The sequence below is a fragment of the Chelon labrosus genome, assembly GCF_963514085.1.
Source record: "Chelon labrosus genome assembly, chromosome: 4".
Classification (NCBI taxonomy): Eukaryota; Metazoa; Chordata; class Actinopteri; order Mugiliformes; family Mugilidae; genus Chelon; species Chelon labrosus.
Window position 1 is genome coordinate 16,992,157 of NC_140340.1, and position 19,291 is coordinate 17,011,447.

The 19,291-nt window shown below is 41.0% G+C and overlaps 1 protein-coding gene across 1 annotated transcript; it reads right to left on the minus strand.

The window, feature by feature from the left end:
• Window positions 1–4,990: 4,990 nt before the first annotated feature.
• Window positions 4,991–6,234, minus strand: LOC311486913 (adenosine receptor A1-like; the record flags this gene model as incomplete). Its single annotated transcript, XM_084542934.1, has 2 exons — window positions 4,991–5,642; window positions 5,906–6,234. The coding sequence occupies 2 exons, from the start codon at window positions 6,232–6,234 to the stop codon at window positions 4,991–4,993; spliced, it is 981 nt and encodes a 326-aa protein (XP_084399060.1).
• Window positions 6,235–19,291: the final 13,057 nt, after the last annotated feature.

The following is a 19,291-nucleotide window of genomic DNA, read 5'->3' on the forward strand; positions in this document are numbered from 1 at the left end:
CTGACACATGTTCTGGGATAAACAATGAGCAATGTCCAGTGCGTTCTATATATTTGGATTCTTGTAATTCATTTATTTTCAGTCACAAAAATTAAACTCCCACCACGTTGAATATACCACAGCACTGTCCCAAATCCACGTACTTAAAACATCAGCCATTCCGACGAGCTCCCAGTTGACATGCATCAGAACAGGTTCCCTCACACACCACCTCAGTGTCTTATTTAAGTTTGTTTGGTTTGCTTTAAGTCACTACACTTTCAGTCAAAAACCTTTTGCTTCCCGCACCAAACACACACACCTGATTTCCCCCACCTGTAACTTAGCTATATCCCCATCCACACTAGTGCTCCCTGTAGGTTAAACCCCGGAACTGCATGTAAATACATGAACACAGTGATTTAAATTAACGAAAAATACAAAATATATAATGGCTCCAACACTTCTACTTATAATTCATTCAGAAAAAAAACTCACAGCTGCTATTTTGAAAGGTTTACCTGAAAAGACAAAATCACTGTAAGTGTTGTGTGTTTGTAAGCAGGGAGAGCCTGTTAAAATATTAGACATAAACTTTGAACTGCAGATGCTGCAGTGCACTGTAAAGGCTAGCCAAACCATCACATAAACTTTTTTCTAATCACTCCCATCCCACAGCCAGTTAGCGAGCAAGACAAAGCAGTTGGATTTCACAGAGAGAGACAGGCAACATTTCAAAACATGTGAGTGATGTGATTTAAATAGTGATTTCACTTCCTGTATATTAAGTGCAATTAATATTCTCATCATCAGCCGCAGTGCCACTGCTCTATTTTCTGGATTGCCTGAACCTAAAATGAAATGTGGCTAAGTGAATCAGAGGACTGAGACCTTACATTCAAAGCTGCTGAACAGATGAATGGCAGCCATCTAGTGGTTACTGGTAGTATTGCTACGTGAGTTGAACAATAAATGCAAACTGTTCAATACAATGTGTGTTAATTTACCTGTTGAATGGGTCCCCTTAGACATCATAACAACTGTTGCCCTCCCTGGGAGATTTGTCAGGAGCTGCCACTGGCTTCAACACAAGTACAGTCTTTTAGTTCTGTGTTTGTCTGTAAATAATTTGGGAACAACAGTTGAAGACGTTTTGGAAAGTTTTGAGTTTTAAGTATGACTGTCACAAGAGGAAATGTTTGCTATAAGCTCACGACCATCCATGTTACCCCAGTTTCTCTGTGGCAAAGCAGACCTCAGCTCGAAGCTAACTGATTTAATGAAAAGGCTCCTTGTTTACATTCGTCCCGCCATGTTGATGGTCTGGTTTTCTTTTGCCCAGATACAGACATCTGGCAGGTTTATACTGCCATCCCAGTAAGTATGGATATTTGCTTGCACTGCTGACGGTGCTGAGGAATTACGTTTAAAAAAATATACAACTTACCTAGGCTGGAGGTTAGCAAGGTTCTGGGTTCAAACCTGCTGGCCTGCTTGGTCCTTTCTTTTCTTCCTGTGCCTGCCTTTGACTTTGACTTCCCATATCAGTGTTTTTTAGGTTAGTAGGTGTGCACACTATATGAGCCGTTGTTTGTCTCTCAGTGATAGATTGGCAGACTGTCAGGATATACCCCACCTTCTGTCCAGAAGGCTCTAACCCACCTTCTGTCCAGAAGGCTCTAACCCTCTGCAACCCTTTAATACTTTAAATCCAGTGTGTCATATACTAAAGAGATACAAAAATAACATACACTTCAACTTAAAAACAACATTTTAAAGTTGATGCAACAAATCCATTACTGTCCAAAGACCCCCCCAGCAACTCCAGCGCAGATTATAAATGTAGCATTTGACCATCAAAAGTAAAAGTGACCTACAAGCATAATCCAGTCAGTGATTTTGTTAAAAAAGTTTTTCTATGAGCCAGTTTTCTGAGTGATTTCTCAAGATACAGTTCTAGTTGACAAACATGAAAGCTTCACTGACTTCTGGACGTCCCTTTACTCCAGTTTGGATAGTCTGTTTGCAAAGCAGTATGTTTGACAAGCAAATATCAAAGCTTCGTGGAATAACATGAGGAACCGTGTGTTTAACATCAACAGCACCGTAGCCACTCAGACATGGGTGGGTAGAGGAGGCAGAAAAATAATTGGTCAGTGATAGCAATATAAATCAGAGCTTAGTGAGACAAAGAGGCATAAGAGAATAACTTAATCACTGAGCAACAATGAAGAAGCTGTGCGTTGCTGTTGTCGTGCTGAGTTTCGTTTCAGTGTGCAGGCCTGCACCACTGACCTGTGAGAAGCTGGTGAAGCCTGTAGACAAAGGTCCTGATGTAAGTTTCTTTCCATATTTATAACTAACATTGCATTGTCAGGAAAAGTTCATTGGACATGTTGACCTTTTGTGTGCCACAATGCTTTTTCTCAGTAAAAGGAAAAAAGAATATTACAGTAATTAAACTATATTCTCTTTTTATTTCAGTTGACTGGGAGATGGCACTACATTGCTTTATCCACAAAAGTCTGTTTGGCTTCAGTATTGGTTAATGCTTTTATTTGGCCAAGCGGGGTACTGGACATTTCATCTACGGAAACACCAAATGTCTACAATGGCAACATTCAGTTGAAAGTGTAAGAAATCTTTTTACTTCATATGTTTATTGTATATATTTTTTTTAAATAAACTGTTAACAAAGTAAAAAGCTTCAGTGAATTGCTACTATTTCTGCACTGTGTGCGCTGAATATTTAATCAATTATTTTCAGGTATGGATATTGCTTCAACAACTCTGAATTAGGTTTCTACGAGAACCACAGCATATTTAATGTCGACACGAACAGTAAGAATTATGTTTTATAAGCTGCATGCAGTGGTGTTTGAGTTTCATCTCAGCCTCTTCTAATCACTATTTAAACCTTTTTGTTTACACATTCACTTCTTCTCATTCTGTGTTATAGACACGGTTTACAAAATTATTTGCTAGCAGTTTGTGGAAACTGGTGTTTGGAATCAGAATCATGGGAATCTCATCACTTTATTGATCCATGGGTCAGAAAAAGGCTTTTAAACAATTCATAGGACATTCCAAAATGTTGTATTTTAAAAAAAAAAAAAAATCATATTGTAATCACAGGTGTGGGATTATAATCATTTAGTTCTGCATTTTAACTATATAAATTATATATAATTTAATTATCATGCACTCTTCTTGTGTTTCCAATAGATGTCCCAATAGGTAAAGCAGACGTGCTGCTGCACACTAGTTGTCCTGACTGCGTCGTTGTAAGGGTGGTTAACAGCATCACTGACGAGCTTATGATCCTCAGTAAGGACAGTGAATGTTGTGATATTCAAGATGTTCTGTGTCAAAATGCTGAAGTAATATACAGTATATATCAGTATGTAAGGCTATATATATATATATATATATATATATATATATATATATATATATATATAGTGTGAGACTGCAACGTTAGCTAAAATGATACGATCACAAGGCCTTTATCAGAAATGTGTCACATCTTCACCAGGTAGGAGAAAGGCCATCACTGATGCTGAGCTGAAAGAGTTTGAGATGCAGGCACGATGTTTTGGCTGGTCCAAACCACAGGTCTTCAACACTGATTTTGGTGAGATTTTTATATGTATCAGGTTAAAGAACTGAATAATTATATTAAACTTTTTCCCTCAATTAGAAACAGCCAGTTACTTATTACCATTAAAAATAAGTTTTTAAGAGTTTTTAAACAAAATGAAATTTTACTTTCACTTTGTACTCTGGAGTACCACGATTTTATTTTATTATGGTACACAATTTTCCAGTGAATGCGACTTTATCATATTTCTAAAGGGGCTTTTATGTATATTATCATGAACATAAGGGAATCCCGTTCATGTTACTGATATTTTTTGTTGTCTACATCTTTTGTTTTTTCCTAATCTCCATTTACAGACTATGACAACTGCAAGACTCTTGATTACAACATCTCTGAAGATGAAGCTTCCACCTTACGATGGAGCGTCCTTCTCAAGATGTTTGAAAGAGTGAAAACACTGCACCACAGTATAATCTCTTGTATCATAGAGGTGTTTCTTATCTATCTTCCTGTTACCTTTGAGAGATAAATGACTGTTACTCGCTTCCTGATTGTGTCTACAATAGTGTTTGAGTTTATCCCAAAACAAGTCTACAGCCGGGCTGGTGGGTCCGTGATGCTCGCAAACATGATGGTGCCTCGAACCATTAAATACTAACATGCTGATGGTAACCAGATTTAGCATTTACAGGACCATTACCAACATCCACTTACTGGATTGTGCATTGGTTTTGAGTCTGTTTTGGTCACTATTTTAAGCTTGAATTACAAATACTTCTTTTGTTTCACGTTTGAGTATTAGTAAATATTTTTAGGCGTCGTAACTGAAAAACAACTAAAAGTTTAAAGTACAGTTTTACTGTAGCTGCAGTTATTCTCAACTAAGATTCATGTTGTTCTATTTGCTATCAAAACATAATCTTCTAATATGTTTCTCAACCAGAACAACATGTTTGACAAAACATATATAAAATCCTTACTTATAGAGTGTGTGTACAGTTGAACAATTGTGTGCCTCTTTGGCTGTAAATGAATGACTGCAGTGTCTAAATACCTATATTTGTGGGTAGTCACCTTCACCTTTAATAGTCATGCCATTTTACTCACAAACTAGTCAAATACAGACATAAAATGATTCAGAGCACGCAGAATGACCGAAGTAAACAGGCTACTTACAGATATGTACATATATACAGAGTCAAATTTTGGAAAAAGCAATACAAAGATTTTAAAAGTGGAAAACAATGGGCTCAGCAGTGCAGATATGCTTGAAAAAATGAACTTAAATTGATTCTCTAAAATAAAACAGCTGGCTCAAATGCAAAGAAAATCAATCTTTGCTGTCAACCGTGTGCATCACAAACATGATTTAAAGGTCTGATCATTACAAACAGGAAGCAAGCAAACAGCTCACTCATTGTGTGCCACAGTGATAATGTTACTGCTGGGACAGCTGTCGGTTGTCTGACTGGTTTGAGATCTTAGATTTTCTGCTGCCCAGGGAGTACACCGTCTCCAAATCTTCACATAGGCAGCCCTGATCTTTTGTATTTTGAACGCATACACAACTGGGTTGACGGCAGAGTTAGCATGAGAAAGCACAATGCCAACATGGAAAGCTGTTTCTGGTACATCAATCTGACTGCCAAAGTAAACAATGCAGTTCATTATGTGGAGCGGGAGCCAGGACAGGGCAAACAGAACCAAGACCAGACACAGAGATCCTGCCAGCTGTCTCTCTTTCTTCAGGTAGGTCAGAGACTGGTTTTGGGCACCGTTGCCTGGTTTTTCTCGAAGGTTTCCACGAATGCTACCGAATACATAGCTGTACAGTACAGTCATCACTAACACAGGTGTCAGGTTGCAGAGGAAAAAACTGAAGTAAACCAGGTAAGACATGGGGATCACAGAGACAAACCGGCAGACAATTGTAGAATTGGACTGAGACAGGTTTGTGTGGTTGTACCATCCAAGCATGGGAGCAAAACTCAGTGGTGTTGCAACAAGCCAACATGCTGCTACCACAAGACAAGAGTGTCTCTGTGTTACAGTCCTTTTGTACCTACAAAAAAAAAATACAGCAATGATACATGCATTATTTCATCAGATACATGCATTAGTATGTTCTGACCAGAGTCACAAAAAGAATTCCAAATAATAATATGACTACAATTTTTTTTAAAGTGTTAAAAGAGGACTATAGTCATCTTGCACTGTCTTTGTGATCACAGCTGAGCAATGATGCCTTTTAGTAATGAGGTACATTTAGCGTGGCAGCTTCAGTGCTCTTTTACAGTCAGTGTTAATATGAGTGAACAATCTTACTTGAGAGGGATATACACCCGGAGGAAACGGTCCACTGCAATAGCCAGCAGAGTCAGAACTGAAACCAGGGTCAAGAGGATGATCACACAGCTGATGAAGAGACAGGTGTTGAATGAAGTCTCCACTCGTCCATCCACCACCACAGCCAACGGTATGGCCACACAGCCGACCATAAAGTCAGCTACAGCCAGAGACACAATAAGGCAGAAGGTGGGTTTCTGAATGCTCTTACTGGTCCACAGTGCCAAAATAACCAGCAGGTTACCCAGACAGCAGCTAATAGCGATCAGCACTTCTGTCAACGTGTAGATCATTTCTCCCAGATCCATTATGCTTCCTATGCAGCTGATGACTGAAGGCTGATGGTGCTGCGTATCTGAGTGCAGGACCGAATGTGCTGTGTGGTGTTGTGAATCTTTTGAGGAAGTCCCTTTTAGCTCTTTTAACGGATCTTATAGAATGTGACAGATCTACAAGTATATAAAAAAAATAAAAAATCAAACCACTGGCTTCGTTCGAACATGCTACCAGAAAACCACATCCTTAATGAAAATAGCTTGGTTGTGTCTTCAAACAGCCCCAGTGCACTGAAAGTGGCCTAACATGCACAGGCATTGCAAGATCTAGAGTGAACACTTTAACCTTTGTTTGCACTCTAAAGAGACACTCGTTATAAAAGCTTTTCAAAAAGTTAATTTTAGGTTAGTCTGGTTATGTTAGTTTCCAAAAAAACTCATCCAGCACTGCACATGGTCTGTGTTTTAAGCTAGTTATTTAATGCCTCATAAATGTAAGTTATCTTATCTTATCTTATTTTATCTTAATTAATCGACTCCCTAAAGAGCGACCCCAGACCAAGTTTCTGTCATCAATGTAGCATTTGGTACATAAGCAAAAATCTTAAGAAACAGCAATATACATTGACCAGGCAAAACATTATGACCACTGCCGGGTTGTCTAAATCTAACCAGTGTTGTAGGTAACTTGTTACAAAGTAACGCGTTAGAGTACTCTAATTACTTTTTTCGTGTAACTTACATAACACGTTAGTTTCGTGCATTAAGTAATCAGCAACTTCGTTATTTTTTTAAAAAAGTAATCCGTTGCTTTAAGAATTACTCCGGATAAGGAAAAATTAGATAAGAAAAAAATAAGAAAAATAAAAATAAGAAAAATTCCGACTACAGCCTCCTTTTTGTCAGACAGTAGCCTACTGTGCCATCTGCAGATGTGTCAGCGGAGGCGCGGCGCTGTGATGATGCGTCTGTGCCCTGCTGCCCTACGTTACCTGTGTGTATGTGCGTGTGTGATAGAGGATGGATTCCCGACCCGAGCCCGACGGGCCGGGCCGGGTTCGGACAGATATTTAGAAAGGATGCTCGGGTTCGGGTCGGGCTCGGTCACATCAGCGCGATAAGGCATTGACCATTTGAAATTTAAAACTGCTTATTATGTAGGTAGCCAATGGGCCTGTTTCACTTGATGCAAAGGTTCGTTTTTGTGATTAAAATTTATGTAAAATATTACCCCAAATCCGTCTTCCTGTGTGCGGAAATGTGTCAAACTAGCCAGGACAACGAAAGACGTGCGTATTAAGCTACATGTGTGCGCCTGTGTTATAATGGCGCTTTTTGCCCCGTGTGCGCTGATGCGCTCATCTCATTTCCGAACGCCTTCCTACAGTTGCTTAATAAAAGCGGGCTTTCCACACAAAAAAGTGCATGTGTCATTAGTAGCCTATGAGAAAAAAAATTTGATTTTAACTGTGTCGGGCTGGGGTCGGGCTCGGACATAAATATCTTAATGCCTGTCGGGCTCGGGTCGGGTTCGGTTACTGGTCTGTCGGACGCGGGCCGGGCTCGGACAGAAAAATGCGGCCCGATCCGCACTCTAGTGTGTGAGTGTTTTCGAACCGCCGGCAAGATGGCAGAGAGGACAGCTTTTGAATCGTGGAAGTACGCACATTATTTTCAATTCGCCAGCGAAAAGGACAAGAACAACATAACGGTAAAATGCACACTCTGCGTTGGTGAAAAAGCTTATTCTGTCGACCGCAAAAAATTCCACTTCCAATTTAAAAAAACCATCTTGTATGCACCACTCTATCACCCTATTGTTATCCTGCAGAGTTAATTTGGTTGGATGAATGACATTATTCATTGTCAGGACTTCTCGGTGCATTTAAAAGAGGCGCTGAGTTGCAGCATACGCGAGGCGCTGCAAACGGCTTTTCATTTTTGGTAACTCTAACGCGTTACTTTTATTCATAACGCTGTAACGTAACAGATTTTTAATTGATGGTAATGTTGTAACCTAATTAACTACTTTCCAAAGTAACTATACCCAACACTGAATCTAAACGTGGTTTTGTTCCCTGGACATTACCAAATGTGTTGTTTCCTTGCACTCATCAAGTGTTTCCAGATTTGGACTGGACTTTTTTTTTTTTTTTTTTGTGTATTTTACCTGACAGAACCACACCTTCACTGAAAGTCAGTGTCCCAAAAAAAATAATGGGAAATGAGTGTCAACACAAGAGATATTCCATCCCAAGGCTTTTGTCTTAGATGTGTCACCTCTTTAACAAGTAGGAGAACGACCCTCACTGTTGTTGCGATGAAAGAGTTTGAGACACAGAAACACTGTCTTGGCTGTCGCTGTCTTCCAGGTTTGGACTGGACTCATTTAATTTTTTTTTTTTTACTTTGTGTATTTTACCTGACAGAACCACACCTTCAGTGAAGGTCAGTGTCCCAAAACAATATAATGGGAAATGAGTGTCTACACAAAAGGACAACACTGCCAGTCATTATTTCCAAATTTGTGCTTTATGTCATGGTAAAAATTTAAATAATTTGTGTCTGAATCAATACATACAGTTGAAACCAGATGTTTACATACACTGTGTTAAAAGACACGTAAATATTGTTTCCTCATTGTCTGAAGTTAAATTAGATTAAACCTCTCCTGTTTTAGGTCAGTAGGAATTACTAAAATTATTAACAGACAACATTATTATTAATGAGAGAGAGAATTTCTTAGAGAATTTTTTATTACTTTCTTCAAAATCATTGAATTGATTTTGTTGTCCTTAAGCCACTTTGTAACTACTTTGGCAGTATGCTTAGGGTCATTGTCCATTTGGAAGACCCATTTGCGCCCAAGCTTTAACTTCCTGGCTGATGTCTTGAGATGTTGCTTCAATATTTCCACATAATGTTCTTTCCTCATGATGCCATCTATTTTATGAAGTCCACCAGTTCCTCCTGTGGCAAAACAGGCCCACAACATGATGCTACCACCCCCATACTTCACAGTTGGGATGGTGTTCTCAGGTTTACAAGCTTCCCCCTTTTTCCTCCAAATGTAACGATGGCCATTATGGCCAAACAGTTCCACTTTAGTTTCATCAGATCACAGGACATGTCTCCAAAAATTAAAGTCTTTGTCGCTGTGTGTATTTGCAAACTGTAATCTGGCTTTTTTATGTTGCTTTTGGAGTAATGGCTTCTTCCTGAGTGGCCTTTCAGCCCATGTCGGTACAGGACTTGTTTCACTGTGGAGAATGACACTCTCTTACCAGCTTCAGCCATCATCTTGACAAGGTCTTTAGCTTTTGTTCTGGGGTTGATTCGCACGTTTCGGACCAAAACACGTTCATCTCTGGGACATAGAACCTGTCTCCTTCCTGAGCGGTATGATGGTTGGACATTCCCATGGTGTCTATACTTGCGTATAATTGTTTGAACAGATGAACGTGGCACCTCAAGCATCTGGAAATTGTACCCAAGGATGAACCAGTCTTGTGGAGCACCACAATTCTCTTCCTGATATCTTGGCTGATTTCTTACACAAAGTAATCTTTGTGTATGTAAACTTCTGACTTTGAAGAAAGTAATAAAAAATTCTCTAAGAAATTCTCTCTCTCATTATTGTGGCATTTAGCAAATAGAAATAATTTTAGTAATCCTAACTGACCTAAAACAGGAGATGTGGCAGTGGACATTACCACTACCGCCACAGTGAATGTGTACCGTGCTAGAGTAAGAAATGTATTAAATAAATGTTCAGCATGAAAAAGTAAAACATCTCAATTAATTCCTAGTATTTGTTCATATTTCAAGTGTTAAATCTTTAATAAATCCTTTGCAGGTATGGATGTTGTTTTAGCGACTTCCAGTTCCGTTTCTTTAAGGACCACAGCATATTTGATGTCGACATCAACAGTAAGAATTTTGTTTAATATTCTGCTAGGACTGGTGTTTGATTTGCATCTCTGTTTGTCTCTGCTTCTTCCACTCCTTGTTTTAAACTTTTGCCTTTTTATTCGCATGCTTGGTCCATCTCAATCTTTCTCATTACCATCAACAAGATAGATACAGTTTAGACCAAAACTTTCTGCACATTCAACAACAACAAACCATGGTTCACTGCAGAACTGAGACGACTACGCCAGGACAAGGAGGAGGCCTTCAGGAGTGGGGATCGGGACCTGTACAAGCAGGCCAGGAACAAGCTGACAAAGGAGATCAAGGCAGCAAAGAGGAACTACACTGAAAAGCTGACGGACCGCTTTTCTGCCAACGACTCTTCTGCAGTTTGGAAAGGCCTGCAGACCATCACCAACTGCAGGAGACCATCCCCCCACCCTGTGGGGAGCCCCCGCCTGGCTGAGGACCTCAGTGTCTTCTACTCCAGGTTTGAAAGGACTTTCACACCTTTCACTTCCCCCACCATCTCCATCACAAAAGGCCTAGCCGCACCCCAAACCACCCCCGCACCCAACACCCTGCCTGCGCTGAGGATCTGTGAACAGGATGTGCGTCAACTCTTTCTTTCAGAGACAGAGGATTAGGAAGGCCCCAGGACCCAATGGAGTGTCTCTGTCCTGCCTGAAAGTCTGTGCTGACCAGCTGGCTCCCATCTTCACTCAGATCTTCAGCAACTCCCTGGAGCTGTGCGAGGTCCCCTCCTGCCTCAAACGCTCCACTGTCATCCCGGTTCCCAAGAAGTCCCCTGTCACAGGATGAAACGACTACAGACCAGTCGCCCTGACATCTGTGGTCATGAAATCCTTTGAACGACTGGTGCTGGCCCATCTGAAGGACATCACGGATCCCCTGCTAGACCCCCTGCAGTTTGCCTATAGAGCAACAGGTCAGTAGATGATGCAGTCAACATGGCTCTTCGCTACATCCTGTACCACCTAGACTCTGCAGGGACCTACGCACGGGTCCTATTTGTGGACTTCAGCTCTGCGTTCAACACCATCGTCCCAGAGCTCCTCCACCAAAAACTGTCCCAGCTCACTGTGCCCCCCTCCACCTGCCAGTGGATTACCCGTTTCCTGACTGACAGAAGGCAGCAGGTGAAGCTGGGTAACTTCACATCCAGCACCCGGTCCCTCAGCACTGGCGCCCCCCAGGGATGCGTTCTCTCCCCACTGCTCTTCTCCCTCTACACTACTGACTGCACCTCAAGGGGCCCTTCTGTGAAACTCCTGAAGTTTGCAGACGACACCACCGTCATAGGACTCATCCGGGACGGCGACGAGTCTGCATAAGAAGGGAAGTGGAACAGCTGGTCCTCTGGTGCAGTCAGAACCACCTGGAGCTAAACCTGCTCAAAACTGTGGCGATGACAGTGGACTTCAGGAAGAGACCCCCATCAACCCCTCCTCTCACAATCCTCAACAGGACAGTCCCTACAGTAGAGTCATTCAGGTTCCTAGGGTCCACAATTTCACGGGACCTGAAGTGGACCTCCCACATAGACTCTGTAAGGAAGAAGGCCCAGCAGAGGCTGTACGTCAGCTCAGGAAGTTCAACCTGCCTCAGGAGCTGCTGATCATCTTTTACACTGCAATAATCCAGTCTGTCCTGACCACGTCTATCACAGTTTGGTTTGGATCCGCCACCAGGCATGAAAGGGACAGACTGCAGAGAACAGTCAGGTCTGCAGAGAGGATCATTGGTACCGACCTTCCCTCCATCCAGGACCTGTACCGGTCCAGGGTCAGGAAGCAGGCCAGGAAAATCTCCACAGACCCCTCACATCCTGGTCACAACCTGTTTAGACTCCTCCCCTCTGGCCGGCGTTACAGAGCACTGTACGCCAAAACTACCCGCCACAAGGACAGTTTCTTCCCCCGGGCTGTCGCTCTGATGAACTCTGAGCAGTCACAGAGTGTAAGTCCATTCACATGATCAATAAACAATAACTCTGCACTACTGTATATACTCACTGTACAAAACCCTGGTTTGGTGTATATATCTGCTCTTATCCTATATTTTATGTGTACAGATTGAGATTTATTTTATGTTATTTTATTTTATTTTTCTTTCACTTATTTAAGTTGTTTCTGTAAAAGAGAGCAAAGTTGCCAGTGTCAAATTCCTTGTATGTGTACATACTTGGCCTTTAAAGCCTAGTTCTGATTCTGATTCTGATTTAAATAGTGATTTCACTTCCTGTATATGGAATTAGAACGCTGCCATAAATCGTGCGCGCGCAATGAGACTCGCGCGAGCGCAAATCAAACATCCGCGCGCGCAATGAGACTCGCGCGAGCGCAAATCAAACATCCGCGCGCGCAATGAGACTCGCGCGAGCGCAAATCAAACATCCGCGCGCGCATTTTTGCCCCCCGAGCGCTTTTCCAAGCACTCGCGAGCTATTTTGTAGCTCGCGCGCGCGCAGAGTCCGCTCGCAAAACTTTCCCCTGCTCGCTCGCGAAACTCTCCTCTCCTCGCGCGGAAAACTGTCCCCTGCTCGCGCGCGAGTTATTTCTTTTACTGGGCGTTTTTGTCAGTGAGGGGGACGGGCCTGGGGGCATGCCAATCACCATTGTATCCCCGAATATAATTGGTTGAGCGTATTGGCCAGTTGAACAGCAGGGTACGGCAACACTACTAGGACAAACGGGACAAACCACACTTATTCACACTCCAGAACAGAAGGTGGCGGTAATGCACCAAAAAGCTGGTTGCCGAACCGCCATTCAGGTAACGTCAAAGACAGTACCCTGCAAACATTTCATCAACCTTGACGGCAGGTCTAAGGGGCGACCTCTAGCGTGAAACAAGTTTAAAATAGGTCTAGGTCGCGCTTCGACCACAAACCAACTTGATGAAAAAAATAAATGTAGGTCTAGGTTGCACCTCGACCACAAACCAACTAGAAGAAAAAATTAAATTATACAACCAATCGGGTGAGCCCTTCTAGCCAATCAGAGGCGGAAAGGGCGGGACCTTCTACTCCAAACCTGGCAGCGGAACGACTGCAGAGAAGCAAGTACGGCACGTACCGAACAGTTTTTTCGGTAAGTTCGTTGACATAAAACATTAGAGACGGTTTATATGTGTTCATTATCATAGACTGTAGGTTCATATTGCAACTTTCTGTGTTTTAAAAAGTGTCATTGACCGACCGTGCGTTATGTGTTTAACTGTCGAGTGGATTTCAAGCTAGCTGCTCACTCGGCTAACATAAACAGGGCTCTGCAGTGTGCTTTCTGTCTAATATTCTGATATTTTTGGACTGTTGGAGTTTAGAAATCCAGACATAAATCAGTGAAGCACTTATACAGACGAGCTGACATGGAGGTGTCCAGAAAATGCATTTTTTTCCCCAAGATAATTTGAAAATGTTAATTTATCTTCATTAAAAAACAAACAAACAAAAAAAACAATAGTAGCCTAATCTATTGATGAGCTGTTAAAATGTTAATATTCAGTGGATTGTGAACATAAAAATTTGACTCCCAATGCAATGCCTAATTGTCTGCTTTGTTAATCAACAATGCTTCTTCTATTTAAAATCATGTAATGTTTTTATTTTATCATTATCTGGGACTTTTTGGCCTATGTAAATATAACCAAAAAGCAATTTATGTCTGTTTCATGACTTAACATTCATGTGATGTATGTAGTATGTACGTAGGTGAATTAGATGGTAAAACGGTGTATAATTTTCCAAGATGTGTTTAAGAATTGTTAAGTAATATACTTCAAATGTTTTTCCAGCTTCACATGACAGAGTGAGGATCTCCACTCCAGATGAAGGAGCCATTGATAGGAGGGAGAGGGGGCCAGAGGAGATCATGATCGCCTACAAAGTGTTTTTCACCTGTGTTGGTGTTTTTATGTTTATTGCACATACAGCTAAAAATAAAGAGACCACTGCTGCGATTAAATTGGGATTATTCCACTAATGTTGATTTCTAAACTCCTCCTAAGTTTGAAAAGTAGTGTTGTGTTCTAAAATGAATATGAACCTGTTTTCTTTGCATTATACAACGTCTGAAAACACCAGAATTGTTTTGTCATTTTGACCTGTTGCCATTTTCTGCAAATACATGTTCTAAATGATAATATTTTTATTTCCAATTTGGGAGAAATTTTGTCAGTAGGTTATAGAATGAAACAAAACTGTTCATTTTACTCAAACACATAGCTATGAATAGTAAAACCAGAGGAACTGATCATTTTGAAGTGGTGTCTTAACTTTTTCCAGAGCTGTATGTGTAAGAATCATGTTGGTCTCATTAGTTTTTAGTTTTTCAAGTGTTCTGATTGTTTGTGTAATAAAACTTTAAAGAAATTGCACTTTTGTGTTGTCAAACTTATAATTTCCCCCCAAAGGTAGGTTCTGTTAATACATTGTATTTATATAAATGTGTTTATTTATAGCAAAAAATATTTTTAATATCATTTATTATTCATTAAATGTATTATCTATATGTAAACACTAATTGTTACAGTTAATCAGTCAGTTTGAACAGATAACATTTCGACGTTGAACAAACGTTAAAACGACGTCGAGACCTAGACGCAGCCAGGGGCTTTAAAAGTAATGCTGAAATGCAGGTTGAAAAGACGTCAGATCGCAACGTCAACATCTTCTCTACCTGCATTTGTCAACCTCTTTTTAACTTCACTGCAGAAACAACATCTAAAACTCGACACATACAGCTGTAAATATATATCAGAATATTTACTGGATCGTTTTTAGAAGGTGAATAATGCGCGCTTAGAAGACATCTGTGTTACAACGGGACGTTGTTTATGACCGTTAAAAAGACGTCGAGGTTGCAACGCGACGTCGTTTCAATTTGCCTTTCAGCATTACTTTTAGACCTCCTGGCGACGTGTACGTTTAGACGTTGTTTCAACGTTTATTAGACGTCGAAATGTTTGCAGGGTTGTGTCTCTTAAAAAGAGTGTCCATGGGCATCTTTGCCTTAATAAGATTTTAATAAGAAATAGCCTACTATATTTTGACACACATCTGCATCTGGACCATACGTCTATATGCTGCTCTCATATCGAGAGTTGCTGACGCCTATATAAACTACAGGCCTTCTATCTTTTTTATTTATTTTTAGGATTTTTTAACATTACGTTTATAATTTTCAGGGAGAAAGAAGAAGTCTAAATCGAGAATATGAACAAAACAGTTTTACCAAAATAAAAAATGTCGTTGTGCAACAGAATCCAAGTTACAAAAAATGATCAGCATTTTATCAGATTAATGTCGACGATGGAGGGAAGGAAAGACAGCACTCAGTCAAACATACTGAAGTTCATTGCTCTGTGTGACATTTTGCAAACTTTCAAGTCAAGACACCAAATCACAATACATGTCATTCAGGCATTCGGGGCTGTGTGGTTTGTCCCGTTTGTCCTAGTAGTGTTGCCGTACCCTGCTGTTCAACTGGCCAATACGCTCAACCAATTATATTCGGGGATACAATGGTGATTGGCATGCCCCCAGGCCCGTCCCCCTCACTGACAAAAACGCCCACTAAAAGAAATAACTCGCGCGCGAGCAGGGGACAGTTTTCCGCGCGAGGAGAGGAGAGTTTCGCGAGCGAGCAGGGGAAAGTTTTGCGAGCGGACTCTGCGCGCGCGCGAGCTACAAAATAGCTCGCGAGTGCTTGGAAAAGCGCTCGGGGGGCAAAAATGCGCGCGCGGATGTTTGATTTGCGCTCGCGCGAGTCTCATTGCGCGCGCGGATGTTTGATTTGCGCTCGCGCGAGTCTCATTGCGCGCGCGGATGTTTGATTTGCGCTCGCGCGAGTCTCATTGCGCGCGCACGATTTATGGCAGCGTTCTAATTCCATACCTGTATATTAAGTGCAATTAATATTCTCATCATCAGCCGCAGTGCCACTGCTCTATTTTCTGGATTGCCTGAACCTAATATGAAATGCAATGAACTGAATCAGATGACTGAGACTTTACATTCAAAGGTGCTGAACTGATGAATGGCAGCCATCTAGTGGTTACTGGTAGTATTGTTACGTGAGTTGAACAATAAATGCAGACTGTTCAATACAATGTGTGTTAATTTACCTGTTGAATGGGTCCCCTTAGACATCATAGCAACTGTTGCCCTCCCTGGGAGATTTGTCAGAACTGCCACTGGTTTCAACACAAGTACAGTCTTTTAGTTCTGTGTTTGTCTGTAATTAATTTGGGAACAACAGTTGCAGACATTTTGGAAAGTTTTGAGTTTTAAGTATGACTGTCACAAGAGGAAATGTTTGCTATAAGCTCACGACCACCCATGTTACCCCAGTTTCTCTGTGGCAAAGCAGACCTCATCTCAAAGCCAACTGATTAAATAAAAGGGCTCCTTGTTTACCTTCGTCCAGCCATGTGGATGGTCTGGTTTTCTTTTGCCCAGATACAGACATCTGTCAGGTTTATACCGCCATCACAGTAAGTATGGATATTTGCTTGCACTGCTGACGGTGCTGAAGAATTACGTTTAAAAAAATATAAAATTTACCCAGGCTGGAGGTTAGCAAGGTTCTGGGTTCAAACCTGCTGGCCTGCTTGGTCCTTTCTTTTCTACCCTGTGCCTGCGTGGGGGCTTACTCGGGCTTCCTCCCATATCAGTGTTTTTTAGGTTCGTAGGTGCTCATACTATATGAGCCGTTGTTTGTCTCTCTGTGATAGACTGGCAGACTGTCAGGATATACCCCACCTTCTGTCCAGAAGGCTCTAACCCTCTGCAACCCTTTAATACTTTAAATCCAGCGTGTCATATACTAAAGAGATAAAAAAATAACATACACTTCAACTTAAAAACAACATTTTAATGTTGATGCAACACATTCATTACGGTCCAAAGACCCCCCAGCAACTCCAGCGCAGATTATAAATGTAGCATTTGACCATCAAAAGTAAAAGTGACCTGCAAGCATAATCCAGTCAGTGATTTTGTTAAAAAAGTTTTTCTATGAGCCAGTTTTCTGAGTGATTTCTCAAGATACAGTTCTAGTTGACAAACATGAAACCTTCACTGACTTCTGGACGTCTCTTTACTCCGGTTTGGATAGTCTTTTGGCAAAGCAGTATGTTTGACAAGCAAATATCAACGCTTAGTGGAATAATATCAATGATGTCAATGTAAGTCAGAAGCTTAGTGAGACAAAGAGGCATAAGAGAATAACTTAATCACTGAGCAACAATGAAGAAGCTGTGCGTTGCTGTTGTCGTGCTGAGTCTCGTTTCAGTGTGCAGGCCTGCACCTCTGACCTGTGAGAAGATGGTGAAGCCTGTAGACAAAGGTCCTGATGTAAGTTTCTTTCCATATTTATAACTAACATTGCATTATCAGGAAAAAAGTTCATTGGACATGCGGACCTTTTGTGTGCCACAATGCTTTTTCTCAGTAAAAGGAAAAAAGAATATTATAGTAATTAAACTATATTCTCTTTTTATTTCAGTTGACTGGGAGATGGCACTACATTGCTTTATCCACAAAAGTCTGTTTGGCTTCACTATGGGTTAATGCTTTGGCCAAGCGGGGTGCTGGACATTACAGCTACGGAAACACCAAATGTCTACAATGGCAACATTCAGTTGAAAGTGTAAGAAACCTTTTTACTTCATATGTTTATTTTATATATATATTTTTTAAATAAACTGTTAGCAAAGTAAAAAGCTTCAGTGAATTGCTACTATTTCTGCACTGCGTGCGTTGAATATTTAATCAGTTATTTTCAGGTATGGATATTGCTTCAACAACTCCGAATTAGGTTTCTACGAGAACCACAGCATATTTAGTGTCGACACGAACAGTAAGAATTATGTTTTATAAGCTGCATGCAGTGGTGTTTGAGTTTCATCTCAGCCTCTTCTAATCACTGTTTAAACCTTTTTGTTCACACATTCGCTTCTTCTCATTCTGTGTTATAGTCACGGTTTACAAAATAATTTGCTAGCAGTTTGTGGAAACTGGTGTTTGGAATCAGAATCATGGGAATCTCATCACTTTATTGATCCATGGGTCAGAAAAAGGCTTTTAAACAATTCATAGGACATTCCAAAATGTTGAATTTAAAAAAAAAATAAAATAAAATCATATTGTGATCACAGGTGTGGGATTATAATCATTTAGTTCTGCATTTTAACCATATAAATTATATATAATTTAATTATCATGCCCTCTTCTTGTGTTTCCAATAGATGTCCCAATAGGTAAAGCAGACGTGCTGCTGCACACTAGTTGTCCTGACTGCGTCGTTGAAAAGGTGGTTAACAGCATCACCGACGAGCTTATGATCCTCAGTAAGGACAGTGAATGTTGTGATATTCAAGATGTTCTGTGTCAAAATGCTGAAGTAATATACAGTATATATCAGTATGTAATGCTATATATATAGTGTGAGACTGCAACGTTAGCTAAAATGATACGATCACAAGGCCTTTATCTGAAATGTGTCACATCTTCACCAGGTAGGAGAAAGGCCATCACTGATGCTGAGCTGAAAGAGTTTGAGATGCAGGCACGGTGTTTTGGCTGGTCCAAACCACAGGTCTTCAACACTGATTTTGGTGAGATTTTTATATGTATCAGGTTAAAGAACTGAATAATTATATTAAACTTTTTCCCTCAATTAGAAACAGCCAGTTACATATTACCATTAAAAATAAGTTTAAAGAGTTTTAAGAGTTCATTCATTCATCTTCTATACCCGTTTTGTCCTGTTAAGGGTCACGGGGGTCTGCTGGATCCCAGCTGTCATCAAGCGAGGGGCAGGGGTACACCCTGGACAGGTCGCCAGTCCATCGCAGGGCTAACACAGAGACAGACAACCATTCACACTCACACGCACGCCTACGGCCAATTTAGCATCACCAATTAACCTAATGAGCATGTCTTTGGATGGTGGGAGTAGCCGGAGTACCCGGAGAGAACCCACGCAGACACAGGGAGAACATGCAAACTCCACACAGAAAGGCCAGCCGGCCTATGGATTCGAACCGGTGACCTTCTTGCTGTGAGGCATCAGTGCTAACCACCTCGCCACTGTGCCGCCCGAGTTTAAAGAGTTTTTAAACAAAATGAAATTTAACTTTCACTTTGTACTCT